General features: G+C 48.5%; 1 protein-coding gene across 1 annotated transcript; it reads left to right on the forward strand.

The window, feature by feature from the left end:
- The first annotated feature begins 3,146 nt into the window (after positions 1-3,146).
- On the forward strand, positions 3,147-5,975 carry LOC126982517 (uncharacterized). The gene is made up of 5 exons (XM_050834638.1): positions 3,147-3,181; positions 3,278-3,405; positions 3,708-3,884; positions 4,477-4,601; positions 5,296-5,975. The coding sequence occupies exons 2-5, from the start codon at positions 3,285-3,287 to the stop codon at positions 5,344-5,346; spliced, it is 474 nt and encodes a 157-aa protein (XP_050690595.1). The 5' UTR covers positions 3,147-3,181; positions 3,278-3,284; the 3' UTR covers positions 5,347-5,975.
- The last annotated feature ends 12,091 nt before the right edge of the window (positions 5,976-18,066 follow it).

Below are 18,066 nucleotides of genomic sequence, written 5' to 3' on the forward strand. Positions count from 1 at the left end.
TTCCTCCCTTTGTCCCCCTTCTCTCTCTCTCTCTCTCTCTCTCTCTCTCTCTCTCTCTCTCTCTCTCTCTCTCTCTCTCTCTCCATCCGGCCTGTCTTGTTATTGTATTTCTCTTCTCATTCCTTAAAGAAGAAGAAGAAGAAGAAGAAGAAGAAGAAGAAGAAGAAGAAGAAGAAAATGATGATGATGATGATGATGATAGTGATGATTATTGTGGAAATACTAGTGCTGATGGTGTAAGGTACTAATGTATATAATAACAGGTAGCTATGAATGTAAGGAATGCAAGAGTTGAAACGCAAGCTCTATATGGGTGCCACCGGATGTTTAGAAAAACCTAGGTTGTTTTTAGCCTTGAGAGTGACGCCTCATCTGGCAAGTACTGAAGGTGACGCCGGCTGATTCGAGATTATCACCAGGACTTGAGGCTGTGAGGGCAGAACAAGACGGGCGAGGCGAACAGCAAGACGTGTGCCTCGCAGGTGTCGGCTTTTGACGTTTCCATAACCAGGGAGAGAGAGAGCAAAGACAGACGTGAAGGCAATCCGCTCGGCCATATCTACATCACCTCCAATACACAACTTACGGTAAGGCCTTTTGTTACGTCACTGACTTCACTCCACTCTGAGGTGCAAGTAACGGTGACTCCAGCCCAGACAGCGAGGTAACAGTGTGAGCCTGAATGCCATTAACAATCGATACTTTTGTTACCCTGAACAGACCTATAAACCAGCTACCAAAAAGGCCAACAATGGTGACGGTAGAAGTAGTAGTAGTAGTAGTAGTACTAGAATAAATAATAACTTTTGAATATAAGAGGAAGGAGGAGGAAGAGGAAGGAGAAGGAAGAAGAAAAGAAAGAAACATTGGAATAGAAATGGGAGAAGAAAGAGAAAGAAGAGGAGGAGGAGGAGGAGGAGGAGGAGGAGGAGGAGGAATAAATATCTGAGGAGGTTTTGGTATCGGCGGAGTAGGAAATGGCAAAAGAATAAGTGAGAGGAGGAGGAGGAGGAGGAGGAGGAGGAGGAGGAGGGATAAAAGCAATGTGGAGGAAAGTATTGGAGGAGAATTTGCAGGATACTCTAAGCTTTCGAAGGGAAGAGGAAGGAAGGAAGGGAAGGGAACGGGAGGAAGGAAGGAAAGGGAACGGGAAGAGAAGGGTAGGAAACGGGGGAGACGGAAGGAAAGGGAAGAGGGGGGAGAGATGGGAAGGGAAGGGAGGGGAAGGGAGAAGGGATTGGAAAAGGAAAAGGGAGGAAAAGGTAGGTAAAGGAATTAAAGGTAAGGGAAGGGAAGAGATGGAAAGTGACAGGAAAGGAAAAGAAGGGAAGAGGAGAGAATGGAAGGGAAAGGAAACGAAAGAGGGAATAGGAGGGAAGGGAGGAGGGAAAAAAAAGGAAGGGGGAAGACATGGGCATAGGCGTTCAAGCCGGGGGGATGGGGGGTGATAGAATTGGACAGGCAAACATTTTTCGCGCACAGTAACCACCGCGGCAGCCTGGCAGGACTACTGAACTGGCGGCTCGTGAGGCAAACCCTTCCCCTGAGTGGCGTATTCCTCCCTCTCCACTTGCTCTCTTCTTTTCTCCCCTCCTTCCTCCTATTCCTTTTATCCCTTCCTCCCTTCCATCCGATCCACTCCTTTTCCCTTCCCTTCCCTTCCTTTCCCTTACCCTACCTTACATTCACTATACTTTCCATTCCTTTTCCTTTCAGTAACGGCCATTTGTATTTAGTATTACATTAAAAGACCACAGCCAATACTCACGACTTACAGTAGTTCAATGTGATACTTCAGGCTTCAAGTAATACTTGGAAATATGGGTATAATTTAGCAATTCATCTTCACACACACACACACACACACACACACACACACAATGCTGTCACCCCCTCACACACACACACACACCCCGCCCATCCGTTCCCTTCCGCTCCCATGTCACACAATACGCAGCACTCATACCTTACATAATTCTTGGACCATCTATCCGCCATTTGTGAACCTGGGATAATAACTTGACATGCCTTGATAGCTGTGACTGATGACAAAGGTAATGCGCAGGAATGTATTGGAGGAGAATTTGCAGCAAACTAAGCCAGGGGTTCCCGACCAGGGGGAAGTTCAGGTTTTCAGGAGGAGGAGGAGGGAATTGGGACCACAGATTGGCAGACTCAAACTGTTAGAATATTGATCTTTTTATTGCCTTCGAGCTCCCTAGTGCGGCACAAAACACAGTATGCATCGGTTACGTGCTGCGAGCAGCCTATCAAACCGTTCATCGCAAGCTCCTGAACCGTAAGGTTCAAAATAGATTATTACCCACAGGCAGGGCTGCCACAGCGGAAAGACATGTAGGCGCCACCGAGTGGTCCGTCTGCAAGTCTACTCTTTACGCTTCGTCCAGCCTCCTGTCACGCGTAGCCCCTCTCCCTCCACCCCTTGATGAAGCGACGCCGCTGCACCCCTGCCGGGCCCCCACTCACACAGATGATGTGTGGCTTATACTTGCAGTTCTTAAGTTGTGAGCACTAAACTTAAACAGTCTTCAGTGGTCCGCGCTTCTGAGAGGTCACGCTGGGTATTCTCTCCGCTAGCTCCTGTGTTTTTTGACACTTTTTGTGAGTATTTTGTTGGTTTCGCTTTCACACTGCTTAGAGTCTAAGCTTTCGAAGGGAAGAGGGAGGATATCAAAGTCTCGATATATCCCATACCTTCTCCCTTACCCGCAAAAAAATAAAAGTAAATTAAAACAAAAATTGTACTGCTCTTCCGACACAATGACAAAGCAAAACTATAATACATAAAAAAAAAATAGTTTCGTTCACACTCGATCAGAACACGACCTTAACCTCACCCACACAAACAAACAAACAAATAGACAAATAAATAAATGAAACAGCAAGGTGAGCACGACCGTCGCGAAACACAGCAGCTGAACGAACGCACGGCAACACAATACCTGTCTGGCCGCTCCGATGTCATTCATCATTGGCACTCCCACCATTGCACTCGTCCAGCCATGCTTGAAGCACATCCTCTCACTCCCACACTCACATCCTTTCACGTAATCCTTCCCTTCCCCCCGGGCACCCTCCCCTCACCCTGTACTTCACTATATAAACCGCAGCTTCACCGCGTCGCCCACACACCCATACGACTACTTCTACAGGTGAACAGGTAAGTGAGAGAGAGAGAGAGAGAGAGAGAGAGAGAGAGAGAGAGAGAGAGAGAGAGAATCACCACCACAACCTAACCCACCTTTCTTTCCGGCAGAGACAACATGAAGGGCCCGGCGTTAATAGTAGTGATGGTGTTGATGGCGGTGGTGGTGACGGGCCGCGTGCAGACCCCCCCCCCATATGACCCCGAAACTTTCTGGCCCGAATTCTTCATTAACGTTAGTGAGTATAAAGACGAGAGTGAGGGAGGGAGGAAGGAGGATGGATATGCTCAAAGGGAGGGAGGGAGGGAAAGGGAAGGAAGCAGGGAGTGAGGAGAAAGGAGGGAAGGGAAAGATGCGCCTGAGAGAGACTGGGAGGTAAGGAAGATATAGGAAAAAGTAGGTTGTGAGTGTGAGAAAGCAACTCCCACCAGGGCAAAAAAAAAAATACCCCCCACAGCTCCTACGAAAGCCATGTCAGATGTGTGTGCTTGGGGGGAAAAATGTTTGCTAATATGGCCCTAAACGTCTTCACTGCCTCAGCCGCTGACGTGTGCCGCAACAAGGAGGAGCTGTGTAAGACCAACACCTTCTGCTATGCCATCATCGCCCCCGAGAAGATAGAGACGGAGGAGGCCGCCGCCATCGCGAGGACCAACGCGACATTGTGTGCCGCGGAGGCCGGGTTTACGAATGCTGACTTCTCCACCTTAACTGTCAGTAAGTGAATGTGTGTGTGTGTGTGTGTGTGTGTGGGGTGTTTGAGGAGACGGTACTCATTACTCAAGGGTTAAAGGTCCTTATTCTCAGACGCATTCGCCTCTCACAACTATTGCCCAAGGCCACATAGGACTTTTGGAACGTAATTCTTCACTCTTTTTGTTCCTTGATTTTCTTCCTTTCAATCTTCATTTTTTTTTTTCTTTTTTCTTTTTTTAGTCTATGATCAAGGTTACTCGGATTTGACGCCTCGTCAAACTATCACTAGGCTCATAAAACTGCCCATGGAAATACAACCTCTGTCAAAGCCACATCCGGTGTAGGTGTGTGAGCCCCGAAAGGTTTGAGGATGTGGCCCTGTGCGTCCATTTTAGGTTCTTGGTACAGATTAAGGTCAAACTCCCAGAAGGATCATAATAAATTTACAATTGGAAATGCTCAAAACTCTTCCGTGTGCTTGGACGCCGATATGTTTGAGAATGTGGTTTTGGTTCCAAGGGTTCCAAGGGTGTGGTTCTGGTTCTGGTTCCCTGTAGCTCTAGTTTCAAGCAAGCCCCGAGTCTACCTTTCTCTCCCTCTCCACGCGTGACAGAGAGCATCCTGGACGCCGAGAAGGAGGACGTAGAATTCAACTTTGTGAAGTTCTTTGGGCAGTTCGGTGTGACCAGAGACCAACTGCCGCTAATGCTGGAGTGCCTTTTAAACATGGCTGAGCAGGTGAGTGGTACATGTCTATTACCTGTCTGCATCTTGTTCCATGGGGGGGGGGGGGGGGGTTGACATGTTCGGGACCAAGTGGTATCGTAGCAAGTCAGACAGAAGTGACGCCAATTCTGAAATGCTGTTTACCCTGAGTGGAGAGGTGAGTGCTACCTGTCTGTTGCCTGTATACGAATCTTGTTGCATAGGGGGGGAGGGGGGAGGGTTTTGACATGTTCAGGACCTTGTGGAAGCTTAGCAAGTCAGACAGGAAGTGACGCCAATCCTGAAGTGCTTTTTGACCCTGAGTGGAGCGGTGAGTGCTACCTGTCTGTTACCTGTACACATCTTGTTGCATAGGGGGGAAGGGGGGAGTGCTTTGACATGCTCGGAACCTGGTGGAATCTTAGTCAGTCAGTCGTCGTGAAGGATAAGGTTGTTTCTGGGAGTCTGAATAGTCAGCTTGTTGTGTTACGAGCAGCAATGAAGTGAGACCTAAAACAGAAGCTGGCGGTGATTTAAAATGATTTGTAGTTTGTGCTGTTTTGTGATTTACAGTATTTTCTTCATCATTTGCTCTTGTGTGGACTAATATTTTCGGTACTAATATAAATTGTACTGTGCCTTATTTGTATTGAATGTACGAAATGGTAAATAAACTTACTAATTAACTCTCCCTCTCCCTCTCCCTCTCCCTCTTTCTCCCATACAGCTTCCCAGGTTGAAGAAATGTCTGGTCACAAGTCACGGCGAGTCCCCCTAGGCCCACCCCCCCACCCACGGCCAAGGACTCCCCCCATCATCCCTAAAGAAATGAAGGATACACGGCCGACCCAAGGACCCCTCACAGGATTATGAGCTGGAAATTCTCTCTCTCTCTCTCTCTCTCTCTCTCTCTCTCTCTCTCTCTCTCTCTCTCTCTCTCTCTCTCTCTCTCTCTCTCTCTGACATCTACAAAACACTGACTCTCCCTTCATTATCTACTTCTTAACGCACTCTCTCCCTTCTCTTCAAATTAAATTAAATAAAAACTATATATATAAAATGACGCCACACAAAATATAAAGTTACAAAAAAAAGCGGTAGTAGTTGCTGAAGAAGACTCATATAACCTTCTCCTCCTCCTTTTCTTCTTTTTGTTCCTCCTCCTCCTCCTCCTCCTCGTCATCCTCATCCTCTGCCTTCTCTTTCTCTTCCTACTCCTCCTTCTCCTGCTTCCACGACAATCACAAGGTCATGGTAAACATCCTCCCTCCCCCCTACCCCCCCCACACACACAGTCACCAGGAAACCGTATCCCCATTTCCTTGACGGTGTGGGCGTGAGCGTGGGCGTGGGCGTGGGGGTAGAGGGAGGGAGGTGTCTCAAATAAAAGCAAAACTAACTGCAATGTCTGTGTGTTTTAATATTCCGTCCTTGTTGATTTTGATAGTAGTAGTAGTAGTAGTAGTAGTAGTAGTAGTAGTAGTAGTAGTAGTAGTAGTAGTAGTAGTGGTGGTGGTGGTAGTAGTAGCAGTAATAGTAGTAGTAGTAGTAGTAGTAGTAGTAGTAATAGCTATGGAGCCCTCCATGATTATGTGTCGGGAAACATGGGTGGAGGTATCATTTATGTAGTAATAGTAGTAGTAGTAGTAGTAGTAGTAGTAGTAGTAAGTAGTAGTAGTAGCAGTCATAGTAGTGTGGGGTTAAGGGTTCTCTCCCACAGCCAGGCTTAATAAAGGGTCAATTTTCATTTTTATTTCGTTCGTTTCTCCCTTCCTCGCTTTTTCTTTTCCTTCTTCTAATCTACTTTCTGCTTGACGCTTCTTTCTTTTCTTTCTTTCCTTCCTTTCTTCCATCTTCCTCACTCTATACCTCTTTTACTTTATTCATCCTTTCTACATTTATACTTCTTCCTTCCTTTCTTAATTTCTTTCTCTCAATTCTTTCATTTATTTTCTTTGTCTTCTGGGTCACATTTACTCACTGACTTTCCTTCACGGCAGATGAGCACCGCGGCCAATGGGAGTCTATAGCGTATGACCCCAACTTCACCTTTTAGCAGTGAGGACCGGGTACACACAGCTACATAGCCCACTCTCCTGACACCAGTACTCTCATCACCACACAATCACCTCACCTCATCCTCCATATCCCTGCTCTTGCCACGGCCGAGCCTCCATTCAGCCAGACGACACGAGCAACACACGTGACAAACAGGTAAACAAAACGCGGAGAGGGACGGAAGGAGGGAAGTGAGAGAGCGTTAACAGAGAGGAACAGAAGACAGACGAAAAAAGGAATGAAAGGAAAGGAATAAGGAAAAGACGAGGTTGGGATGAGGAGGGAAAGACGGAGGGATGAGAGATGAAAGAGGGAAGGAACAGATAGAGGAGGACGAGGAGAGAGGAGATAAAGAGGAAAGAAGGTTGTATGGAGAGAGAGGAGAGAAAGTGAGGGAGGAGATAACAGAAAAGGAGTATTGTGCGCTCTCTCTCTCTCTCTCTCTCTCTCTCTCTCTCTCTCTCGCCCCCCTTTCTCCTCTCCTCCCCTCTACACTATCATCGTTTTTCCTCCTCTTCTTCCTCTTCTCTCTTCCCTTCTTCCTCTCCCGTCCAGTCTGTCGCAGCGGCCATTTACATTATTGCTTTACTCTCTCTCTTTTTTATCTCGTCTTTTGAATGTATGTTCTTCTTTTTCTTCTTCTTCTCCTCCTTCATCTTTTTCTTTCTCTTCTCCTTCTTCTTCTTCCTCCTCCTCCTCCTCCTCCGACTAATATCCACAAGTCCAACACGAGCGAGACGATTGGAGGAGGAGGAGGAGGAGGAGGAGGAGGAGGAGGAGGCTTTGGTCTGGACTCAAGCCAGGAGGAAAGCGACTCTCCCTCCCCACGCGATTATCCTCCTCCTCCTCCTCCTCCTCCTCCTCCTCCTCTTTCTCCTTCCTTCCTTATTTCCTGACTCGCCTTTCTCTCTCTTACTTCCTGATTTACTAGTAACTTTTTTTTTTATTATTTCTCTTCCTTTCTTCGTTAATTCTTTCCCTCTCCATCTTTTTTTTATATTCCTTGTTTTTGCTTTCTATTTCCTCTTTTCCTATCTTTTCATATTTCTTATTTCGTTTGTTTTCCTTTTCCTTCTTCCTTCTTTCCTCTCTATTTTCTTCATTTCTTTTTTTTATGATTTTTGTCTTTATTTCTCTTAATTTTCTCTTCGTTTCTCCCATTCTCTCTTTCTTCTCCTTCTCCTATTCTACTTTCTGCTTGACGTTTTTCTTTCCTTCCTTCCTTTCTTCCATCTTCCTCTCTCTATTCCTCCTTTACTCTAGTTTCTGTTCTTCCTTCCTTTCTTCGTTTCTTTCTCTCAATTCCTTCATTTATTTTCTTTGTCTTCTGTGTCACTTTCTCTCTCTCTCTCTCCTTCTTCCTCATTTATCATCGGTTTCTCTCTTCCTTCATCTTCTTTATCTCTCTTCTTTTACCCTCCTTTATCATCATGCATCATTATTTTCTTCTTTGCTCTCCTCTTTTTCTTTCTCCATTCTCTCCATTCTTATCTTTTCCTATATTTATTTTTCGTGTGTGTGTGTGTGTGTGTGTGTGTGTGTGTGTGTGTGTGTGTGTGTGGAAGGAGCCGTTTGCGTTTTTTATTTTTATTTTTTGCCATAAAGGATAATCTCTATCGAACGTGATGTTGTGGGTCTACGAGGAGGAGGAGGAGGAGGAGGAGGAGGAGAGGGAGGAGGAGAGGGAGGAGGAGAGGGAGGAGGAGGAGGAGGAGGAGGAAAAAGAAATGGAAGAAAAGGAAAATGGTTGGGATTATAAAGATGAGAAGGAGGAGGAGGAGGAGGAGGAGGACTAAGAAGAAGAGGGAGAAGAGGAGAAGAAAAAGAAGAAAAAGAGGAAAAGAGAGGAAGAAAAAAATAATAAAATGAAGGGTGTGAGGAATGAAAGAAGAACTAGGAGGAGGAGGAGGAGGAAGATAAACAAACAAATAACACTATATATTGGAGATTAGGCAAGTATAAAAATGTACACACATACACACACACACACACACACACACACACACACACACACACACACACACACACACACACACGGAACGAGACCCTAAACAAACAAACACAGTCATGATGTAAGCGATGCAGTGTCGTGTGTAAAATGCAAGCGTGTACGTATCTTGACACACACACACACACACACACACACACACACACACACACACACACACACACACTAGCAATCTGGCAACACGCATACAAATCAGTGAAATAAGTCCAAAATATAGCTTAGCATACGGCAACGTGACATTTCCCGCTGATAAACCGTTGATAGATAGATAGATAAATATTTAACTGAAGGCAGCTCACAGATTCCCTGAGTCACATAATCTGTACGTCCTTTGATTGAATAATATCATAACGAGAAAAGCATCGCTCGTCCAGATGGATACAAAACTCATATATTCCCTCGGTCATATTTTAAGGATATGCCTCAGCCCACAATTTCAACCACGTTTCTTTTTTTTTATTATCACGAGGTCAAGGTTTTAAGCTATTAATAGTTCGCGGGTCAAGACGGTTCAAGTGGACAGTGTGCCGGCCAGCACGGGTCTCGGGCTCCCGCACCGTCACGCTGAGGTTCTCTGAAAATAAATTCTGGGTAACGTGTGGCTGCCTGGGAGTATTACAACTGATAAAGACAACAATAGCCTGTATTTCCCCCTCTGCCAAATCTAGTAATAGTGACGCCACGTGGATCCAGACATAGGCGGCCCGGCACACCTGTCTTCATGGGCCTCCTCAGGTGTGGTGCCGCGCTGCGCTGACCTGGCCACTGCTAGTAAGGCCGACGAGTCAATGAAAGCTTCCCTGACCACCACTCCGCCCGCCCAAGCAAGGGTGAATGTGCACCACTGAGCTTTATGTGCACGGGGCACCACCGCGCGGCCCTGCACACTCCTGCCTGTCCAGCAAATGGGGGCACGGCCAGCAGCAGTGCCCAGTGTGTGCCGTGCCGACCACGTGCTGCCCCAGGAGCCTCGGGGCAGGGCGGGGTGGGGAGGGGAGGGGCGGTGGTCTCAGCCTCGCGGGGCCGCCACGGTCAGCCAGGAGGACATTACGTCTGGCGGGACACGCGGCACTAACCCGATCACGCCTAATCTGCCCCGCTGACTGTGCGGCGTCACGAGACCGCCGCGGCCCACGCCCAGGACACCCGGACTACCCCTCTGCCCTTCCCCCCAATGACTGCCTGCCACCATCGCCCTGACTACTCGCCGCATGTCAACGCCCCCCCTTATCCTGGCTGTCGGCTGCCTCCACCATCGCCACCCACCTCCACTACCACCACTGCCCGCCAAACCTACACCCCAATTCTCACTGTTGCCGGCTCCGCCACCACCACGACGTGCCGCCCTGCGGGTCACAGCCGTCTCGACACATGCTCCACCCCGCGTCGCCGCCACAAGGGCCCCGCTGTGCTGGGGCAGCTGCTCGGTGCGAGAGGGGCTGGAAGCTGATATCTGTGTCGAGGAAGTCACACGTACGCCCGGCACCCCCTCCCCCTCCCTGCAACACCGTCACCTCACCTCCAGCCCCGGTAGTGCTGCACCACCACCACCACCACCACGTCCAGACTTCCCCCGTCGGCCTACAAGAGCCAGACGCGGCACACAGCCTGGCACGCGACGGCGGCACACACCACGCCCCTCCCCGCCCCGCCCCGCCCTCTACACAGGCCGCCCGCCACCCACCACTCCTCAGAGACACGCCAGTCCTCGTCGACAAGCCGACTTAGTAGGCGTCTGCCGATAGTCTGTCTGTCGGCACCCTCTCAGGCACGCCACCCGAAAAAGGCCCACGGTGCCTCCGCGGAGGGACAAAATCTCTAAACCACCACCGCTCGGCGACACACCGGGGCGAGTCAATAACCAGCCGTACCCGAGAAAGGAGAGGAAGGGTCAGGGACAAGGGGTGGGGGGGAGGCTGGGGAGGGGGCAGGGAAGGAAGGAAGGAAGGAAGGGTGTGCGTCCAACGTCCCGGGATCATGACTCGCCGCGGCCGTTGTGTAATGCTCGGCGTGTTCCCGCGGTCACGAACACGGGGCGGGGCGGGGCGCCACCCACACCTCAACCACCATCGCCTATATAGCACCCCCAAGCCGCCTAACCCACCCCAGCCCCATCACCTACCTCCCCTCCCTCGAACAGCAGCCCCTTCCAAGACTTACCAGCCTCCCCGCCTAGCCCCACCACACAGCAGACCTAACACAGCCCCTTAAGGTGACTCACCCCACGCCCTGCCCCGCCAAGACCCACCCAAGACTGTCGTACTAAGAACATTGCATTTATCAGTTTCAGTCCCACAACTATCTCACCCACGCAAATAACGATGTTCAATTAGTGTTCATGTTAAAAACCGATAATTGTAATTTTTTTTTCCAACAGTCACGGGTCGGAAACTGGAAAATAACGCTGGACCCACCCCAAGGCAGCCCCATCAACCTTGCCAATCTCAAATCAGCCCCATCCGATCCATAACTCCACCAGCAGCCCAGTCCCTCACTCTCCCAGCCCTTTTAGAGATCTCGCCCCCCCCCCCTCCCCTCCCAATCAGCCCCATCCGATACATAACTCCACTAGCAGCCCAGTCCCTCACTCTCCCAGCCCTTTTAGAGATCTCGCCCCTCCCCCCCTCGCCCCCCCCTCCCAATCAGCCCCATCCGATACATAACTCCACAAGCAGCCCAGTCCCTCACCCAAAAATAAATTAAGAGAAAGGATACAACGAGATAAATCATGAAGGTGGTAAAAGGAAGAGAAAATAAATAAAGTGAATAATAAATGAGAGGTTTTAAGAGAGAGGAGAAATGAGAGAAAGGAAAAAATAAGACAAAATGAGATAAATGAGACAAGAGAGAAGAAGGAGGAGAGGAGTGATGAAGAGAAGGGGAAAGAGATAACTAATGAGAGCGAGATAAGGAGAAGAGGAAAAGTGGGAGGAGGAGGAGGAGGAGGACGAGGAGGAGGAGGAGGAGGAAGAAGAAGAGGAGGATTAAGTGGTAAGAGCAATTAAGAGACAAAAACGGAGTGATGTGAAGAGAGAGAGAGAGAGAGAGAGAGAGAGAGAGAGAGAGAGAGAGAGAGAGAGAGAGAGAGAGAGAGAGAGAGAGAGAGAGAGAGAGAGAGAGAGAGAGAGAGAGAGAGAGAGAGAGAGATAGAGAGAACATGTAATAATGAGCATTTTGACCTTAATTACTGACCTTTACCTTACCTTACCTTACCTTTCCCTCTCACACCGGCTACGCATGGCACTCAGTATGTTATCCTTTTCAATACCAAAGGAAGCAATTCTAAGACGTATTTTTTTGCATAACGGACATTCTTACCATGGCTGCCTTTTCTACAGTAAGGGACGCAGCTCAAGGGCAACATACATAAAATAAATACAAGCAAAAAGGTCCACTAGCACTGCCCCTCTTGTTGACCCCTGAGCAAACGTGGGAAGCAGACTGTAAAGAAGACTACGAAGAAGACTATGAAGAAGACTATGAAGAAGACTATGAAGAAGACTATGAAGAAGACTATGAAGAAGACTACGAAGAAGACTATGAAGAAGACTACGAAGAAGACTTTGAAGAAGACTATGAAGAAGACTATGAAGAAGACTATGAAGAAGACTACGAAGAAGACTATGAAGAAGACTACGAAGAAGAAAGCGTGGAAGAGAGATGTGATAAGGACTAGACAAGTGAGTTAACGGAAAGATAAATAAGAGAAAGATACAATGAGATAAATAAAACAGTGAGACAAATTATGATCGCGGTAAAAGAAAGAGAGGATAAAGAAAGTGAAAGATAAAGGAGAGGTTTAAAGAGAAAGGAATAATGAGAGAAAAAGGAGAAGATAAGAGACGAAATGAGAGAAATGCGGCAAAAGAGAGGAAGGAACCAGTGGGAACGGTGGAAAAATATACATATATAAATGGGGGAGGAAGGAACAGAACAAGGAAGATAGGGAGGGAGGGAGGGAGGGAGGAAAAGAACAAGGAAGGTAGGGAGGCAGGAAAGAGATGGAGGGAGGGAGGGAGGAAGGGAGGGAGGGAGGGAGGGAGGAAAAGAACAAGGAAGGTAGGGAGGCAGGAAAGAGATGGAGGTAGGGAGGAAGGGAGGGAGGGAGGGAGGAAAAGAACAAGGAAGGTAGGGAGGCAGGAAAGAGAGGGAGGGAGGGAGGGAGGTAGGGAGGGAGGGAGGGAGGGAGGAAGGGAGGGAGGGAGGCAGGGAGGAGAAGTCCCAGGAAGGTAGGGACGCACGAAAGAGATGGAGGGAGGAAGGAGGAGGGAGGGAGGGAGGAAAAGAACAAGGAAGGTAGGGAGGCAGGAAAGAGAGGGAGGTAGGGAGGAAGGGAGGGAGGGAGGGAGGAAAAGAACAAGGAAGGTAGGGAGGCAGGAAAGAGATGGAGGGAGGGAGGGAGGAAAAAGATGGAGGGAGGGAGAGGAGGAGGAATGAGAAGGCAGAAAAGGCACGCGCACACACACACACACACACACACACACACACACACACACACACACACACACACACACACACGCCGGAGAAGAACCAGCGTGGGGAAGCAGACCATAAAGGTGCCGGCAGGTAAGGACACGAATCACTCATTACGAGGCATACGATCCAAGCAGCTTCTGGTTAATGACGGGGTAATGACCTGTGACCTGATGGCGGAGGACTCGGTGAGGGCAATGATGGACTGGGTTAACGAAGAGATAATGGAGTAGCTAATGGCTGATGAAAGTAAGGGGTGAGTAATGACGTCCTTTAATTAACGAGGGAAAGGAGTGGTGATGGAGTGGTGCAACGATGTAATGACTAACGACGGGTGCTTTAGCGAGGAGGGAGACATGACACTGGTTTAACGATGAAAACCAGAAGACTTAGTGGCTTAACGAGAGCTTGGAGTAATGACACAGTGACTTAACGAGATGACAGTGTAACGGCGGAGTGGTTTAACGATTGGAACGAGTATTGATGTAGTGGCTTAACGAGAGCTTGGAGTAATGACAGTGACTTAACGAGATGACAGTGTAACGACGGAGTGGTTTAACGATTGGAACGAGTATTGGTGTAGTGGTTTAACGAGAGCTTGGAGTAATGACAGTGACTTAACGAGATGACAGTGTAACGACGGAGTGGTTTAACGATTGGAACGAGTATTGGTGTAGTGGCTTAACGAGAGCTTGGAGTAATGACAGTGACTTAACGAGATGACAGTGTAACGACGGAATGGTTTAACGAGTGGAGCGAGTTATGACCTAGTGGCTTAACGAGCTTGGAGTAATGACAGTGACTTAACGAGATGACAGTGTAACGACGGAATGGTTTAACGAGTGGAGCGAGTAACGACATAGTGGCTTAACGAGAGCTTGGAGTAATGACAGTAACAACGGAGTGGTTTAACGAAAAGGGAATAATCATGGAGAGGTTTTAGCGTCTTCCATTTAGCGTAACCCGTTTCTGGGTCGTGATCTGTAGAGTCCCTCATAGAGCCCCGACAACCTAAGATTTGGACGCCATTATTGGCCCTGTGTTTTCGCCGCGCTTTTCAAACATTAGCACTACCGGCGAAAACAGGGCCAATAATGGCGTCCAAATCTTAGGCTGTCGGGACTCTATCTATCAAGGGACTCTACAGATCACGACCCAGAAACGGGTTACGCTAAATGGAAGACGCTATTAAACGAAAGGTGACTTATAACGAAGTGGTTTAACGAGGTAATGGGGTAATGGGAAAATAAACGAAAAGAGTGACTCAATAATAATATGTAGCGGAGTTGTGAGCAGGGAGTAACAAGAGGAGTTTTAATGGTAGTGTATGGATGGAATGGGAAGTGCGGGTAGGAGTGGGGAAGATTTGAAAGGGAAAGAGAAAGTAAGGAAGGAGTAGGAAGGAGTAGGAATAGAAAAGGAAAAGTAGGAAAGGAGTAGGTAAGAGATGGATGGAGTAGGGAGAATATGGATGGAGAAAAGATGAGGAGGGATGGAGTAGGGGAGTATTTATGGAGTAGGAAAGAAGTAGATGGAGTATGGGTGAAAAAGTGGAAGTAATAAGGGAACAGAAGGAGTAGGGGAGTAAGGATTAAATAAAGGGAGAACGGACGGCTGGAAGGGAGTAGGGAGTGAATGAATGAAATAAGGCAACTAAAGGAGTAAAAAAGGGAGTAGGGGAGAGTAAGGTCAAAGCAAAGGGAGAAAGAAAGGGTAAAGAAGGGAGTAACAAGGGAGACTATGGGAGTAAGGAAGGTACTGAGGGGGTAAAAGGATGGAGTAGGAAGGGAGTAGGGAGTGGAGGGAGTGGAGGGAGTATTTCAAGGGCAGTAAGACCAAGGCGACCGTGACCATGCAACCCAAATGAGTCAGGGAGGAAAGGAGAGAGGGAGAGAGTGGGGGAAAGAGAGGGAGGAAGGGAGAGAGGGAGAGAGTGGGGGAAAGAGAGGGAGGGAGGGAGGGAGAGAAGGGAGGAAGGAAGCAGTGGAAATGGAAAAAATATATATTTAAATGGGGGAGGAAAGAAAAGAACAAAGAAGAGAGGGAGGGAGGAAAGAGATGGAGAAATGGAGGGAAGGAGGGAGGGAATGAGAAGGGAGAATAAGGAAGGGAAGGGGAGCGGAGAAGAGGAGGAAGAGGTAGGGAGAGGAAAAGGATAGAACGAATGAAGGGAATAAGAGAAGGGGAGAATGGGAGTGGGAGAGGGAAGAGGGAAACTAAAGGGAGAGGAAGAAAGGAGAGGTAAAAGAGGAGGAAGAGGAAGAGGAGGAGGAAGAGGAGGAAGGGGAAGTGGTGAGTCACGAGTCACGCTAAACAGTGTGTGTGTGTGTGAGTGTGTGTGTGTGTGTGTGTGTGTGTGTGTGTGTGTGTGTGTGTGTGTGTGTAGTTCCCGCTGTGGTTGGGAGGGGGGGCGGGGTGGTTATAGGGGTGGGGGTGGCGGGAAGACATGGGAGGGGGAGGATAGGCGGTAAGGGGATGGGGGAGGAAGCGTGACAAGGTGAAGGGAAGGGAGTGTGTTTCATCATGTGAGGGAGGGAGAGAGGAGGAGGAGGAGGAGGAGGAGGAGGAGCAGGAGGAGGAGGAGGAGGAGGAGGAGGAGGAGGAGGAGGTACAAGTAAATGGGAAGAAATAGGAATATGAGATGAAAGGTATGGGTCATGAGAGAGAGAGAGAGAGAGAGAATGTGGATGACGTTGGGAAATGCCTTTGTCATGCGGTGGACTAATACAGAGTGACGTCAATGATGATGATGATGATGATGATGATGATGATGATGGTGGTGGTGGTGGTGGTGATGATGACGATGATGGTGGTGGTGGTGATGACGATGGTGGTGGTGGTGGTGATGACGATGATGGTGGTGGTGGTGATGACGATGATGGTGGTGGTGGTGGTGGTGATGACGATGGTGGTGGTGGTGACGGTGGTGGTGATGACGATGATGGTGGTGGTGGTGATGTGCTCCAGGATTAGTCAAAATACTAGTGACAGAACACATGATAACGAAATCCTGTCACTTAATCAATCAATGGGGGCGCATCACCTCGCTTACCCTACGACGCCAAGCCCGTCTCCACACCGGCCCCCTTCCCATCCCGAGTACCTCATGGCAGGATCTATCGATTTGCTCAAGTCACGAACTCAGTGGGCGTCCCCTTGGCCTCCGCCGTAAGACTTCTGGCGAGACCCACCTTTGTTCTGCACTCGCTGCCAAGGTGTGTGAATTTTTTTTAACCCCTTGACTATGAATTTCCTACAAGAAGACATCACCAAGCTACAGGAATGAAACAAAAAGTGGCTGCTACAATTCAATGAAGAAAAATGTAAAGTCATGCACCTTGCGACGGGATATCCAGTAAACCAATACCACATGGGAAACACTCCACTATCCACCACAGAGGCAGAGAAAGACCTGGGAGTATATGTTAGCAGGCTACCAGTGAAACCCAAATCCGTGCCAATCGCAGCGGACTGGGAAAGAACTTTATGTCTTCGCCACACGCACGAACACACTGTACTGTTTCATCCAGCGTGGACAGCGCATTAACATGATTCCTTAAATCCGCCCTGACCCAGAGACGAAGACACGCCGCAGAAACATAATTAGTCAGGGAGTCAATGTTGCCGAGGCTCAGAAAAGAAAACTGTCCATCAGCGCTTCATGCGTCACCGCGACGCGCGCTCCAGGGCTGGGCCGCGGCGGGATTATGCGATTAGCGAAAATGAGCTTTATCCCGAAACTTTACTAAAGGGATTAAAAGCGACGTGAGGCAAGCAGGGCCGACACAAGGAAGCTATAAAGTAATTAATTAGTGTCACGAGGCAGTAATTTGAATAAAAAATATCCATAATGGCAAACATATGAATAAATAAATACGAATGTTAACAAAATAAGCAAAAAAATATATACTAACATAAAAATAGACAAGAAAGAAATGATTAAATAAGGGCAAACAAATTAAAGATAAACGAAGGAGTAAACGAAGAAACCATAAAAAACAAGTAAAACAGATAAATATAATAATAATAATAATAATAATAATAATAATAATAACAACAACAACAACAACAATGACAATCTGTACCAACAACCATCACCACCACCAATAACAACAACAACAACAACAACAACAACAACACCCTCAAGGCCTCATCAAACATGCAGACGACACACTAAAAACGAAGAGCTTACGGCCGTATGTGTGTGTGTGTGTGTGTGTGTGTGTGTGTGTGTGTGTGTGTGTGTGTGTGTGTGTGTGTGTGTGTGTGTGTGTGTGTGTCAATATTTGCTACAGGCTATCAGTGGGCGGTGGAGAGTTGTGGAGGGGAGGGGGGAGAGAGGGGTCTTGAAGTGGGGTGGAAGTGGAGGTGGTGAATAAGTGGGTGGTGGGTGGATAGATGTGGGTGGGAGAGTCTTGAAGTGGGTAGAGGTGTAGGTGGTGAATAAGTGGGTGGTGGGTGGGTGGAAGTGGGTGGGAGAGTGGGTGGAGGTGGATGGGACAGTGGGAGGTGTAGGTGGGTGGATGGTTGTGGGCGGTGGTTGTGGTGCTGAAGTGGATGTATGGACTAAGGTGGTAAGTGGTGGGTGGTTTTAAGTGGGTGGTGGTGGTGAAGGTGGAGGATGCGGAGTGATGGAAAATGGGCGGTGGGTGGAAGGTAGGTGGAGGTGGGTGCTTGTGGTGGTGGTGGAGTTGAAGGTCATATGATATTGACAGTGGATGGCGAACATGACCTCTGACCTTTTCTGACCTAACTTGACCTACCTACCTCGCAGCTCCTCCTTCGCTAGACTCCGTGACCTGGAGCCTACTCGTGACCCCGGCCTTCCCACGTCCTGCCCACCTGCTAGTGACCTTCAACCTGCTTAATCCCATCCTACAACGTTGACCCCGATGACGAGTGACCTTAAAATTACTATTCCGACCTTCTCTTTAGGCCATGTTATGAAGTCTTGCGTTT

Source organism: Eriocheir sinensis, chromosome 5 (assembly GCF_024679095.1).
Source record: "Eriocheir sinensis breed Jianghai 21 chromosome 5, ASM2467909v1, whole genome shotgun sequence".
Classification (NCBI taxonomy): domain Eukaryota; kingdom Metazoa; phylum Arthropoda; class Malacostraca; order Decapoda; family Varunidae; genus Eriocheir; species Eriocheir sinensis.